At 39.3% G+C, this 15,462-nt stretch overlaps 1 protein-coding gene across 6 annotated transcripts in view; it reads right to left on the reverse strand.

The window, feature by feature from the left end:
• Positions 1-1,908: 1,908 nt before the first annotated feature.
• The window catches only part of IQSEC1 (IQ motif and Sec7 domain ArfGEF 1), a 452,630-nt gene continuing 439,076 nt past the window's right edge, over positions 1,909-15,462 (reverse strand). For 4 of the 6 annotated variants that reach the window (XM_066614253.1, XM_066614252.1, XM_066614255.1 and 1 more), the window contains 2 exons: positions 7,497-7,546; positions 1,909-6,209 (listed from right to left, as the gene is read on the reverse strand). In XM_066614253.1, coding sequence (XP_066470350.1) covers positions 5,625-6,209; positions 7,497-7,546 — 635 coding nt within the window. In that variant the 3' untranslated portion in view covers positions 1,909-5,624. The remainder of the gene's footprint in view (positions 6,210-7,496; positions 7,547-15,462) is intronic. The other 2 variants (XM_066614256.1, XM_066614258.1) reach the window with 2 other exon arrangements.

The raw sequence follows: 15,462 nt of genomic DNA on the forward strand, positions 1-15,462 counted from the left end.
GAACTGCTGTCTTATTCCGTGACTGTGGAGTTTCCTCAATAGCCTTTGGTGAGGGACTGTATCAAACACCTTCTGAAAATCCAGGTATATAATATTCACAGGTTCTCTTGCATCAACATGCCTGTTGACCTTTTCAAAGAATTCTAAACGGTTTGTGAGGCAAGACTTACCCTTACAGAAGCCATGCTGATTCTCCCTCAGCAAGGCCTGTTTGTCAGTGTGCTTTAAGATTTTATCTCTGATGCGGCATTCCACAATCCTACCTGAAACAGGCTGACCAGCCTATGGTTTCCCAGGTCTCCTCCCCTTTTTAAAGATCGGTGACATTTGCTATCCTCCAGTCTTCTGTGGCCATTTTAAGGGATAAGTAGTATATTTTAGTCAAGAGATTGGCTACTTTGTTCTTCAGTTCCTTAATAACTCTTGGGTGGATGCCATCAGGGCCTGGTGACTTACTGATCTTTAGTCAATTAGGTCAGAAACGCCTTCTCTTTTAACCTCTATCCAACTTAATTTCTTGGTCAGGAGGGGCCGTTCAGACAGCATTATCTGCCCAAGGTCTTCTGCCATGAAGACAGATGCAAAGAACTCATTTAATTTCTTTGCCATCTCCAAGTTTCCTTTTATCTCCCCTTTCCCTCCCTCACCATCCAGAGGGCCAACTGCTTCTCTGGCGGGTTTCCTGCTTCTAACATATTTGAAGAAGCTTTTATTATTCCTCTTAATGCTGCTGGCCATGTGTTCCTCATAGTCTCTCTTGGCCTCCTGTGTCACCTTCTTACATTTCTTTTGCCACAGTTTATGTTCCTTGTTATTCTCCTCATTAGGGGAAGACTTCCATTTATGAAAGGAAACTTCCTTGTCCTTTATAGCCTCTCTAACTTTGCTCATTTAGCCATGCGGGCACCCTCCTGGATTTAGTCGAGCCCTTCTTCCTTTGCAGTACAGTAAACACTGGGCCTCTATTAGCATCCTTTGATTGATTCAAAAACCAAGTAATTATTCTTTTATTCAGAAAAAAACATTATTGCCCTATAATGTGCTATCAACAACTGCAGTGTGTGAAATAGAAGGATGTGCACTTCACGGTTTTGAATGTGCACTACATGCTGTTTATATACTTGGATATACCTGCATGTGCATGAGACAGGACGCATTCATTCCCCACTCAGGCTCCAAGCTGTTCACACTGATATGGGAGTAAATCTCATTGTCACCTACTTCTGAGTAAACATGAATAGGATTGCATTATCAAAAGCTTGCCTTCCTGCAATCTGAGGTTGGACGAAAAGTCCCACATACCACCACCACCACAGAAACAAAACTGTGCATCTTCACGATAACAAAGCATCTTCATGAAGCAAGGAGAGACACAAAAGGTAGTGATTCTTCAGGGAGAAAATGGGGGCCACCTCTGGTAAAGAACGAAAATTGGAAGTGTCAAGGGTAGGAAATAAGGCTATTGCTGATCAGTGTTCCCCCAAGTGCACAGAGTCATGCTATGGCTGCATGGGGGGCAGCTCCAGAGCACTTGGCAATGCAAAGAATGCTGGTGCAGCTCAGTTTTCCATAACCTGAGGCAAAGCTACAAGCTGGTGGTGGCCTCAAATTACAATATTTGACAAGGTAGGTAGCTAAGCCACTGAGAATTTTTAAGGGACTCTAGATGAGCCATACATTCCAAACCCCATGATTTTTATGTGTGAGGAGAAAACGCAGTCAAACCAAGTTTGATATCTTACCTGTGCATAATAGGGCAGGACTATGAGTATCATTTCTTGCATGGGATGGTTCTTCCTAAAACACCATAAAATGAGATTGCCAAACACTGAAGTGGCTTAGTAATTTTATTCATTTAGTATGAAAAAATATAAGTGCTTGTAGTTCTACAAAGGATGAGAAACTGAGTGAGTTCAAAGTGATTTATTTGATTTCCCACATAATCACAGTTATAGTTTTACAACGATAAGGTCCGATACTACTTACAAACAATGCATATTAAAATGAAAGCACTCCTTTCTTCCCAACAGTTACAAAATGGGTCTTGAGCCTCCCAGAAAAGAAGCTTCTCATGAGCGTGATGTTTCTTGAAGTCTTAACAGTCTGCATTCAAGACCTAATTCTAACAGTTTAATTCAACTCGTTGCTGGGATTAGAATTTCTAGCAGGAGACAGGTACTGTATGCAACCTGAAAGTGACTGCAGACTTATATTAATACTAATTTACACACTATATACAAATTTAGAGAATTAGCTACTCCTCCTACTTGGTCCTGTTTCCACTGCCCTTTTCCCTCCCTTAAATTTTATCTTATAGTTGGTCTCCCCCCCTTTTAACTATATACACAATTACTCATTTTGCAGGCAAGAAGCGTGATGATATTTTACAACGGAAACAGCAAAATGCATGCTTAATTGCAGAAAACGCACAGCTTTATATGGAACAGCAAGTCAACATGTAGAGAGTCATTGTTTAAATAGCTGCTGACTGTCTTTCAGCTCATTTTTAAATCAAGAAACAAGAGGCTTCTGCTGCATGCAGTTCTTGATGGGAAAATCATTCTACAATGTTATGCTTGAAGACCTTTTTAGCAATACAAGACATGTACATTATATTAGGATTATTTTTTTTACATCGTTTTACATTTCATTCTTAACTTAAAAGGATTAAAAACAAATACATATCTGACTGTTGTCCCAGAAAAGACACTTTTGCAAGGTTTATTAGAGTTTCCTTCAATCTCATTCAGTTTTCAGCCACACACATGGTTCAATACTGTTTTATGCCAATTTTTAATCAATAAGGAAAATCTAAAAAGCTTTTCAATAACTTTTTGTTTTTGCTGCTACATGTGTAAAATTGGATTTGCCCCAGCAAATAATGATGATGGTCATTTCCCCAATACAGGAGAAATGGATTTTGTACTCTGTTTAAAAGGTATTTGGGCACTTTAGACTGCTTTTCTGAAAAGCAGTGAAGTTTAGAAATCTAATGTTCACCATGGACATATTTGAAAATAATGATAGACAGATTAGAAAGAAAGAAAACCTTATTTATTGAATTTCAAGTTTTGTGTGCAGATATTCCAGTACATTCACTATACTTTTGTGCTCTACAGGCACACAGTAAGACAGTTACCTTTCCTTTATCTTACCATGAGAGAGTGTGTAAGTACACATGTATATGTGATGCAACTAATATTATAGGAATCTTCCATGGGGCTCCCTATGAAATCAAAATAGGCAGTGGAAATAGATGGGTGATACATCCAAAAGGTGTTTTTGTTTTTTTGTTTTTTTTTTGGTGTGGCTGATACTAATGTGCTAAATGTAAAACAATGTGACTATCCAGTTCATGTGCTTTGAGCTTGTTCATGTAGACTATACAATGAGCAATAACGAGAAAAAATGCCTACCTCTGTCTTATCTTTTCTGGAACAACTTATAAATTACAGACTATCAGTACAAAGGTCTGAAGAAAAGTCTACATATTTAAATATGTGATCACTTTACTTCAACTAATATCAACAGTAACACTGATATATTTTGCAAATATACAATATGTAGTGTGTAGCCTCAACACTATTAACATTAGATGACATGCAGACAGTTCTATTAACCCTTATAAGAACAAAATTTTTAAAACTGCAAGGAACAGAGCCTCAGGGGGCTAAGGGAAGCCCTCTCAGGTAAGCTGCACAATTTCTGACAGCCTGGGTGACCATAAGATTTACTTGTATTCCTTTCAATTAATAGGAAGATAATTTATTATAAAACAGAATAAGGTATGTCACACATGAGAAATAATGGACAAACTTAAACAGGCTAAACTCTAGGTGATTGCTTTTCTTGATGCAAGTTAACAAAAATACTCGGTAGTTTTGCTGGTAGTTGTGGTACTATCCATAAGAAGGAAGGAGAGAAAGAGAAAAAAACCAAACAGGAGAACATTAGGAATAACTGAATACTGGAACGTCATTTTCACACATCACTTCTACATTCAGGCGCAAGAGATTTCTTTTTATTTTTTTTGCTTTTGTTTTACCCATCTCTCACTGGAACATTTTTCTTCTTCTTTTAAACCAATTCCGCTGGTGCAGTCCTGCAGTTCCTTTTGTTTCTGCCAGTTAGATGTACAGTCCTTGTGACTGAGGTGGCTCAAAATGCTGAAACTACAAAGTATGCTCCATGTATGATCTTTTTTCAAAAATAGGATTTGGGGATACAAAAAAAATCTCATATGGACTTGCAAATGACTCATTACAAACACATAAGCAACAACAGCACAGTTAGATTTTACGAGATGTCTTGCAACTAACTGGACTATGACAGTTTTAGCATAGACTCAGCCTGCTGAGTGTTGGGTAGAACTAACAAATGTGATGAGAAAAATGGTGAGAAAATCCTGCTGTTGCCAGCACATGGCTACATGGAATTACAGGTATAAAAATCTGCACTCAATACTAAAATAAGCCTTTAAATTTCAGATCAATTTCACATGGAAAAAAATCTGAAGAGCAGTCTATTTTAATTGAGATAAACTGAGTAAGTTATGATAGAGGCAATATGGTTGTAAAAGGTATGGATGTTTCTTCTTTTAAGGTCTGAGATGAATGTTTATGCAGTATATGCAAGTCCCTTCCATTTTAACTCTTCATGTGTATTCATGTATTTAAAAAAAAAGTGGATTGTGTAGGTTCACAGTTATTACAGCCTTTAAAGTGTCTAAAAATCTGAGTAGCCAAAATGTAGAGCTAACCCGTAATAAAGGTTGTCTCGTGTTGCTACTGTAGTTACTGCATCTTAACTAGTTTGCTTACCTGAAATAACAGAGCAGTTATAATACTGACTACGTATATTATCATGTTAATAAAATAAGGATTTATACAAAGCAATATCTGACTACAACAGCTAAATGCTATGTTACTTGGCACATTTTGTAATGATTGCTTAGAGATTTTTTTTCCCAAGTCCAGCAAACTTTTAATGAGAACACTGAAATTTGATCTAGTTTTTGGTCTACATTTTCATAAACTGTTCATCTATTGTACTGCCCTTCTATCAATAAGTGGAATTCCTGGTAAAGTATATATTGCTAGCTTTGTGGACTGCAAAAGTTTTATTCTAAGCATAAATGTTAACTATACAGTATATATATATATATGTATATATTTATATATTTATATTATACAAAGTTTACTTACGTACTTTCATCAACCATATGAGGTCTACTTTTTTTTGCCCATTGACAATTAAGGAGCAAGAACGCAACACCTGGTTCTATTTCATTTTTTCCCTTTTATTCCAAGTAGATTATGTTTTCATTATGCATTTAAAATTGTCACAGGGATGAAAAAAGGTAGCTTAGCGTTTTCAACAAGCAGCATGTTTCTAAGGCTACTGGAGAAAAGAAGGGAGAAGGTCATCACTGACTTCAACTATAAGACCAGTATTGATCAGGTTTATATGAATTGTTCTATTGAATCCTTAAGGCCAAAAGGAGTCAATTAAGTTGTTTCTGGCTGGGAGTTTTAAAAATCCATTTTTATAGGCTGCTTCTGCTTCCTGTAAGTGCCTTTTACAGCTACGTCTACAGCTATAATTACTGGCAGGGTCATTTGGTTCTAGACTATTGTGCTGATGCCACTATGCTTGGACTTAGTGCTGGCTGAAGTAGAAGGGGGAACCGGTGGTCCATGATGATGTGAAGCATGGGAAGAATGTGCAGGGTGAGGAGAGGGCAACGAAGGATGGGGAGCATGGGAGTGCTGCGAGTGGGAATGTGGCATGTAAGAATGCTGTGAATGTGCTACATGCTGAGAGTGTGGCACATGATGATATTGATGTGGGTGCTGGATATGCTGAGGTGGGTGGTAATGGTGGTGGTGATGGTAAGGGGGTGGATTCTGCATGTGGCAGTACTGTGAATGGTGAGTATGTACTTGTGCCTGGGTCTGCCCTTCAGCAGGCCCTGTGTGGTGCATAGCAGAAGGGTGCTGTGAGTGTTGCTGATGTGACATTATGGAAGGGTGCTGAGGCTGCTGTGATGGGCCAGATGCTAGATGGCCTTGGGAAGGCTTCCCCCTTTTACTACCAAATAAGGACCCTAGTAGTGAGGAAGAATTAGGCATAGTCTGGTGAGGGCGAGATGGACACTCTCGGGTTGATGTAGCTCTTCGGCGCATATGAGGACTGCTAATGATGGACCCCTAAAAAGAAATTAATAGAAATAAAAATTAAAAAAAATCTTAAAGTATGTGTAAAAGAAAAAAGTTCACAGCAACCATCATGTTTTCCTTGAAAGCTCGTTTGGATAAATTGCTGGAGAACTATAGGAGAAATCTCTCTGTGTGTGTCAACTTCTCAAGATACACATGGGGTGCAAATATGCCCCATTTATAGATTAGTGATTTTAAAAAAATTAAATTAAAAAGTACTGTAATCACTAATCGGTGGCATTAAAACTTTTGATTTTGCTTTATTTTTTCTTATTTTAATTATTAGTCATGTGGTTTATTTTCTCTTCGAAGATAAAAAAAATATACAAGTTTTGTACATTCAATTAAACTCAAATTAGCACACAGTTACTATTCAAATTTCATGCTGATTTTTCTCTAAAATTAAACTTAAAAATAGCTTGCTTCTATTTTGAATTGAGGAAAAGAAGGGTTCTGTCACTAATAGTGTTAGACTGAGACCACGCTTGTGCCTGTCATTCTGTATGCTTCCTGCATTGTATGCAACTCCTGATCTACGGCCCAATGTCTCCCACTATTTAGCATTTAAATGTCTAATTATTCTGTGGAGGCTTTTGTTTTCTTTCTAGACAACTAAGGGGCATAAGCAATGGTGAGGCATCGTGTGCAATATGTAAACTGTAGTCTATCTAATTCAAACACGCACACGCACAAACAAACACACAAAGAAATCTGCAGGCTGGATTCAAAGACATGAACAGTATATAAATGGTTTGAAGATGAATGAAATCTCATGAAATCCACATTGAATTCATCCGTCTTATTTATTTTTTCTTCCCATGCCCTATCTACGCAATTCCATGGTGTCATGACTGCATACATTTTGCAATTTAACTAGAAAATAAGCAATGTGAATGGCTAAGCATGAAGTCAATCGTTCTGGTTAAATCTCGAACAGCACAAACAGTGTACTGTGTGACAAAGAGCCACTGGGCTTTAAGCACAGACCAGACTGAAATGGTGGCAGGAGGACACATCATATTCATTTAACCATGCTTGCAGGAACAGAAGGGGACAAGGTTAGCTGAAATAAAGAAATGGTGCTTGATCTAAAACAAGCTGGAAGTAGTGTTCTGAACAAAAAAAAATGCTAAAAATACAAAGTGAGCAGCCTTGGCATGCATTTTATTTGAGGCAGGCAGGTTATATGTTAGAAGAAAAAGAGCAAAAAAATGTATATAAAAGAAAGGTTTGAAATGCACATCACATCCAGCTAGACATCAGTAACTTCCTACTTACTTCCATATTGCTGTCTAGCGATCCTGCACTGCTGCGACGCCCACGCTTGCCTGCCCAGGACATGCAATACCATAGATTAGAAACTGAGACAAGACCTGGGTGATAAATTTGTTTCCTGTTTCATTGTAGGCTCCTCTAGGGTTTTAACTGGTTCTCCGCCTCCCCCAAGATCAACTTTGCATGTTGTGATAATACAAGAAGTCTAACTTCAGTGGTATACACTTTGGATGCAACACACATCCCACTGCCAAAAATGGGGAAATAAACTCCCATTGATTTTAATGGATCAGAAGACATCACTAAAATGTAAGGCTATCAGTTTAAGTACAGTACATGTATGTCTTAACTATTGTTCAGGGGCAAATATTCACATGTGGTATTATGTATATCTCTAACTACTACATACATATTCCACTTAGTACATTATATCTTCCTCTATAGTCTACTAAGTATATTTACACTTGAATTCTGCTTTTACAAGCAAAATAATTGTGGTGTATTTTGAATAGCTTTGACTGCAGTTTTAAAAAAGATGTTTTTCCAAAACTATTTTAAAATACCATAGGCATACTTAAAGTGCAGTGGGCAATTTTCCTCATTCCCAGTTTTACAACTATGAAATTACTCAACCTCAAAAGATTATAGTGGATTTCATATTAAGATATGAATCTTTGCTATCTTCATGGTAAAAATAAAAAACTAAATTTTACACAGAAAATTTGAAATGTAATATTTATATTTATGGCTAGATTTTGTTAGTTAACTGTGCAGTGCTCAGGTACGCCCAGAATAGCCTAGTGATTTATTATTTTTGGGTCTGGTATTCAAAGGATGGGTGCCCACACGCCAAATCCTATGTGCAGGCTCTTAAACTGGTGGTAGATAAACCTAAAAAACTTATTTTGGCATCAGGATGATGTTGCAAGTCAAAAGAGAACAAAGTCATGGAAACAGCTCCTTGGGTGCATTTCTGAGAGTGTATTTTGACGAAGTTGCCAATACATTTGGAATTTTGGTTTAATTATAATGTCTATATTGAACATACATAAATATTTTTTGTCCTGATAACCACAATGTTCCAGAATAGTTCAAACAAAATTGATGGTAAATTTGATAGTAGTTTAGCTATCAAACCTGTTGCTTTAGTAAATTATTTATGTGATCATGTCCTTCAAATATTTTTAAGTGATACAGTGTTTCTTATTTCCTCACAATACTCAAAGCATTTTTCTCGGTGTCCCAACAACAGGACTGCACTTTTTCAGAAGGTGAAAGGAATGATGCAGCCTATTTAAGGACTGCCACTACTATTATAAAGGAACCTACATTTACTGAATAGGATTAAACATTTTTGTGGCAGTAAGTGCTCTTCCACAAAATCCACTGGGCTCTCAATATCCACAGGGAATCTGTTCCCCCCCATGGACCTCCCCATGGATGCCGAAACATGTAGGATGATGAAATCTGCAGGTCCTGGGCCCTCTAATCCTTCGGAGGATTTTCTGTGGGCCTTCTAAGAACTCCCATAGGAAGGTTCCTTGGAAGGTTCCAGTTTGGAACCTTGGAAGGTTCCAGTTCGTTGTAAAATCCGGAAGTGACATTTAAAGGCCTTAAAAGACCTTTGGAGGGCCAGGGAAACCCTCCCTGATCTTCTGAAGAACTTTAAACATCACTTCTGGTTTTTATGATAAATTGGAAGTGACCTTCTTAAGGCCTTCCAAAAGAACACCCTCCAGAGGTGATTGGAACACAGCTCTGCTCCCCTCTGGAGGGTCCATGTTGGGCCACCCCAACAAGTTTAGGACCTGTGAATACCGAAATCTGTGGGTCCCAAATCCAGATACAGCTGGTTGACCTGTATTTGAAAGCTGCCCCCCAATACAATACTGCAATGGAAATAATTTCATTGATTACATTTCTTAAGCTTAGTTCACATGGAAGCTCTTATGTGATGCAGCCTAGGAGCATCGGTGCCTACTGGGTACCCTGCCCTGAATGATGGGAAGGGTGAAACAGGAATGAGGAGGTGCTATAGTTCCATGGCAGTGTACATGCAGAATGTCCCAGGTTCTATCTCTAGCATATCCAGGCAAAGTTTGGAAAGACCCAAAAGCTGCCAGTCCGATACTGATCTAGATGGATAATGGTTTCACAATATAAGGCAATATTTGTGTTCATACAGGTCTCGGATTTCCCCGTCTATTTGTGCAACTGAAATTATATATCATTATTGCATTCTTTCCAAATTTGGCCTTTTCTGCCACCCTTATCTTTTGTAAGTAGTTTGAGGAGAAGTGGCATGGAAGCAAAGTGTACTTGGCAGGCCACTGATTCACAATCAGTCTGGAAAATTCAATAAGAAACCAACAGTGAATCAGCTATATCCACTATATTCAGCCATATTCATAAAGAACTTCCTTCTCTGCAAGTCTTGTACATGCAGGGAGTTTTAGCTAAGTATGTTTAAATGTGACAGAAGCATAAGAATTCACTTTTCTTAAAGTAAGAATCAGAAGATTTGTTTACTGAATTTGTTCATTACAGCCACCTTTCCTAGCTGATAAACTTGGAGGGAAATTCAATAACTGTTCTCATACCTGTTTGTTATGGAAAAGTACCAAGAGCAAGTGGGCAGGTAACTCAAAAAACAACACAAGTTTGCTTAAGGGAACAAGGGGAAAATTCTCATGCCACAACTGAAAAGCCTTAATACCTTGCTAATTAGCATAGTACGAACAACCTACCCCAATGATGCAGGGCAAAGACGTATTTGGGGATAGAATTATTATGTATGATGTGTATAAAAGCTAGACCTTCATATGATTGCAAACTATGGTTACACTAAAAGAAGTTTTTGACTTTATCCTTTTAAAGGACAGGATTACCAGAGACAAATGGGGGACAGATTTCTATACAATGGTTAAAGATAGAGGCAGAGGGAGTTTTGGCAAATGCAGCTTTCTAAATGCTTCCATTTTGAGCTGCACCTGCCAAATTACCTCTTCTATACAAAGGTTAAAGGTATAGGTACTCTGTCCCCCTTTGTATCTGGTAACCCTATTAAAGGATATCAATGATTTGATGGATAAATGAAATACAGACATGCTCCCTCAACCGCAGATCCAGTATCTCCTGTTTATATTATCTGAAGTTTGCAAATCCCCCTCCGCCTTGCACAAATTACTTATCTGTCCCATCTGCTTGAAGCCCTCGTCTCCTGTGTCTCACTGTCTGCAAAAAATTACAGGAAAGGGTTGGAAGAAAGAAAAGAATGGGCAGATGCTGTGGGAGAGGTGTATGTATTTAAGGGCTGTTGGGTTGTCACAGTTAAAGGAACAGTACAGTTGTATTTCCACATATGGAAGTTGTTGCTGCTACAGCGGGGGGGGGGGCACAAAAGGGATAATCTCCTAAACGGGGTGGAGTCTGTGGCACCTAGTCTGTTACAGACTGAAGTCCCAACACGGTTTACCCATTTCTTCCCAGGGTTAAACTTCTTTATAAATATTTCAGAAGAAAAGTGGCCCAATGTTGTGATTTGGTTACACAAACACACCAAAAGGGGGAGTCTTTACTTGTTTGTGTCAGGAGATTAGAGGCAGATAAACAAGGAGCTTTTCTAAACCAGTCTTGCCCATTGGAGGCAGATGTCAGGTTCAGGAAAGAAAGCAAGGGAGTGGGGGGGGGAAGCTCCCCCCACTTGCTTCACTGACTGCCAGGCAGACTCCAGCCAAAAGCAGACATGAGGTGGAAAGAAGGGTGATCTCTCCTGGCAGAGGAGAGGCACACTGGTGGGGAAACCAAGAACAGAAGCAAGGGGTCCCCGAAGCAATAGCAAGTGCAAGCAAGGATAGCAAAGGTTGGTAGACGGCGAAGCAAGTGGGGGGAAGCTCTCCTCCCAGGTCCTTTGCTTTCTTTCCTGAATCTGATGTCCACCTCCGATGGACAAGTCTGGGCTAGAGAAGCTCCTTGCAAGCAGATGGGACAGGTATGTAATTTGTGCAAGGGAGATTTGCGAACCCCTCCGTTAGCATTTTCTCTTATCCACGGTTTCCAGTATTGAGGATACTGTTCCCAGGGCTGGGAACATATGGATAACGGGGCATGCTTATATTAGTAATTGAGAGGTAGCTATAAGTATCCATGAAATAAGGAAATATAAACTCATTTCGGCCCACAGTAGAAATATTCCTTGCAATTCATCTTTGAGTTCTTATTCATCCTTTACTAGATTCATTCCTTGAACTGCAATTCTCAAATACATCTTGGGGATAAAAATTACAAAGCTAATTCTACTGCTATGGATTATTTTAACTCTACACTAATTTATCAGTTGTATTGTAAAGCTATTATCAGTTGTATTATCAGCTGTATTGTAAAAATAGGGCCATCCACAAATAAGTTAGTAGTGCCTATGTAATTGGGAACTCTGTAGGTATGTAAAATTATAAGTTGTATAAATTAAAAGCATTTTCCAAAAACAGCACAATGATGACTGAACATGCTCAGGGCCCTGCAGGAACTATGGAATATTGAACCATCACCACCCTCCCCAAAATGGAGAGGGGGAAAACACCTTTAATCCCCTAACACTGGAGGTAGGCATTAGATCTGGGAGAGGGGTGCAACATTTGATTTCAAGTTCCACTTGTTGTGTCTACTGGCTTCCTTGCTCAACTGTCAGTCCACCCAATTAAAATGAAGCACTTCAGTTTAAATTCAGGAGCATTCCAGTCCTCCATGAATTTAACTGAATGCATGCATGTACCTGAAAATGTGTTTAGGACAAGAGCTTTAACCCAGTTGACTAACGGCCCAGTCCAATGGAGGACTTATGGTGGTGCATTGCAAGGGTTGTGGAGCCATTGTGCACTATGGAGCTGCTGGCACAAATGGCTAGAGGTTCTGTATGTGTGGCTCAGGCATACTGCTGGAGCAGTTAATGCAAAGGAGGAAGTAGTTTGGGGCAGAGATCAGGCCAAACTCAGAGTGTATCTCAGTGGTGGCAATGCATGCCAGGATCCTGTCCCCCTTCCCCAGCCCAGATCCACCCATGAGGCTCCACAGGCTTATATCAGCTAAATTGTTGATGTAGGTTTAAGTAGACCCACTGGTGATCAGGTGGTCTATGAGGAGGGAGAGTAAGTAAAAATTTCTGACTTGCCTAATCTGGGCTGTCTGACTCCCCCCTCCCCACCACCACAAGAGTCAGCATGGCTGCATCACACAGGATGGTGGGGATAGGATTGTGGCATAACTGCTACACAAGTACTTCGGTTTAAATGCTTTAAGGTAGCAAGTAATTTTCAGTTTCTACTAATGACAGTGAACGACTGTGACAACCAGTTCACCAATTCTTGAGACAAAATTGACTAATTTTGCAGAAACTGTACAATAAACGAATGTTTGCTGTGCTTTGCAGAAGTGTAGCTCAAGAACCAAATATAATTGTCTGGATTCATATGTATCAGTCAAATGCCTTAGTGAATGTCTGCTCCATTATGAACCTTCCCAAACATTAAGATTTGTTCTGGGGGTTCTTTGCAGATTCTGCTGTCATGATAGGTTTGATCTGGATGTTCTCCAACGTGGCAATGCAAGTATGGAATATGCAGAGATACCCACCTGGCTACATATTCCAAGAAACTTGAGAACATTTGTAAAGATTCTCATGTGCACTGACTCCAAGAAGAGGCTGTGTTTTTGGACTTTGATTTAAACAAGTGTCCTGTGCTTATTGGAACTTTCACATTCTAAGAGTTTCTCAAGATCATTATCGGAATTAGCCAGATATTTCTGACTCAGAATCAATCCTATTCAACAAATCACTTGAATGCAAGACTTTTAAATGAGAGCACACATTATCTAGCTGAATTGTAGCTGTTTGTTCTCTGAAGCACTGTGTTGCTAAAGTCAAAGCAATTACAGGAAACAATCCCAGTACCTCCTCTTCTGCTTCTCTTACTCTTCCTTTCTAGTAACATCCTGAAAAAATTAAGTCTTCCTGCCTTCTATGGAGCGTTAAACCAGAACCTTTTCTCTACTGTGTTCCATCTCAAGCATTGATTACGGAGACACAGCATGATGTAGTGCATAGAGTTCTGCAACAGCCTGGGAACACCATGGTTCAAAATCCTCATTCTGAAATCACACTAATAATACTGAACCACTTATTTTGAATAGATTGCCATAGTTTGTTCATGAGAGTTCATAGGTAAGGTAGTTGCCAAGTACTATTTCAGGTGTAGGTTCCATTCTGATTTGTTGAAAATAGTTTCCCGCAGGCAAAGGATCTACTAAATCATTCTCAAACTGGTCTAGATTGTGCCAACAGTTTAAATGCATGACTCCTGAACCAAAGAATATTTGTACAATATATCTTATAACATAAGCAGATTGATTTCTACAATTGTGTAGCTATTTTACTGTATTTTAGAGACAAGAAATATTTGATAGTTGTTACGCTGCCATATTTAAATATTTAAACTTGAGGTCCTTCCCAGGTTCAACACAGTTATTAATCAATAAATATGCTTGTATCTCAGTCATTATTTTATTTTATTTTATTTATTTTTCACATTTTTATACCGCCCTTCCTCCAAAGAGCTCAGGGTGGTGTATACAGCTGCTCCCCTCCTATAGAAGTGTTATTTCCAGCTGGATTTTGAGTGTTTTACAGCTATCCATAAGACATGGGCAAATCTTTTCCTTAATTTTTCAGGTAGATAAAGTGATGCCTAAGATGGTAATTATAAATGGATTTCTGAAGTATCCTCAACTCTAATTCAAACAACATTTCTGACATCATATTGTAAGTGACCTATTCAAATTACTGAAGAAGTTTATGGATACTAGTCAACCGCAAAGATTTTCATCTTTTTTTTAAACTAAACATTTAATTACAGTATTTGGTATGGAAAGAAGCAATTTGTGGAAGTTGGTTTGGCTGCCCAACCCACAAACTGATTAATTTCATTTGGTCAGACTGAACACATAGTGATAAAAGGCTATCACATTATTTTAAATAAATTTTACTGTTTTAGAGCGCAATCCTGAGCTTGGTGCTCCAGCTTTCTGCCGGAGCGCACTGTCGCAAACGTTCTGTAAGGCATGTCTGCAAGGCTTACCGCCGGGCCAGTGCCCATGCTAGCCCAGCACTGGCCAGTGCTGGACTAGCGCCGGATGGGCACCTGTCCTCCACTGCTTGGCGATCTCACAGACCACCGAGCCGCGGCACGGTAAGAGGGGGCGGGAAGGAGGTGTTCTGGAGAGGGTGGAGGTGTGGAAAGGATGGAGAAAGGGCGGGTGGGAGATGTGCCGGGGGAGGGAGTGGGGAGGCAGGTCCGGTGGAGCTCCCCTCCACCAGATCCTGTCTGTTCGTGCAGGGCTCAGTGCCCTACACAAACGCCTTTACTTTACCAATGACCTTCTGGCCGGTGGCAAAGCGAGTAGTCCTGTTGCGGGGCTGCTTCCCTTACCTTGGAGAAGGGGATGAAAGTTCCCTTCTCCCGAGGCGCTGCCCGTGACAGGCTGAGGTGCACAGGATGCTGCGGGAGCTGTTCTCCGGGCAGCTCAGTATTGGGCTGTTAATATACAGTAAGAAAGTTAGGGGCCATTTTTTACTTATTTGGCTCAGAAATCCCATATCAAGCTTTCTTTATAAAAAGAATACAGTGGAAGTTTTGTTGTTAATTTTGGACAATTCATTAAAAAATGAAACAAAAACATTAATTCCTAACGGACGTTAAAAAAGTTAAACTAGTATCAAAAAAATAAGACTGCACTACATGATTCTGTAACCTTCAAAACAAAAATTACACAGCCTGTGCTATATTAACAGGGAGATTATGCACTTGCATCCACTGGCTGATTAGAAAAAAAAAATCAAGCTGTAATTAGAGATGTGAGGATCTAAGGAAATCTTATGAAAAGTTCTACTCTCAGGTATGTATAAAAGATGCAACAA

The sequence above is a fragment of the Tiliqua scincoides genome, chromosome 2, assembly GCF_035046505.1.
Source record: "Tiliqua scincoides isolate rTilSci1 chromosome 2, rTilSci1.hap2, whole genome shotgun sequence".
In the NCBI taxonomy this organism is placed as follows: Eukaryota; Metazoa; Chordata; class Lepidosauria; order Squamata; family Scincidae; genus Tiliqua; species Tiliqua scincoides.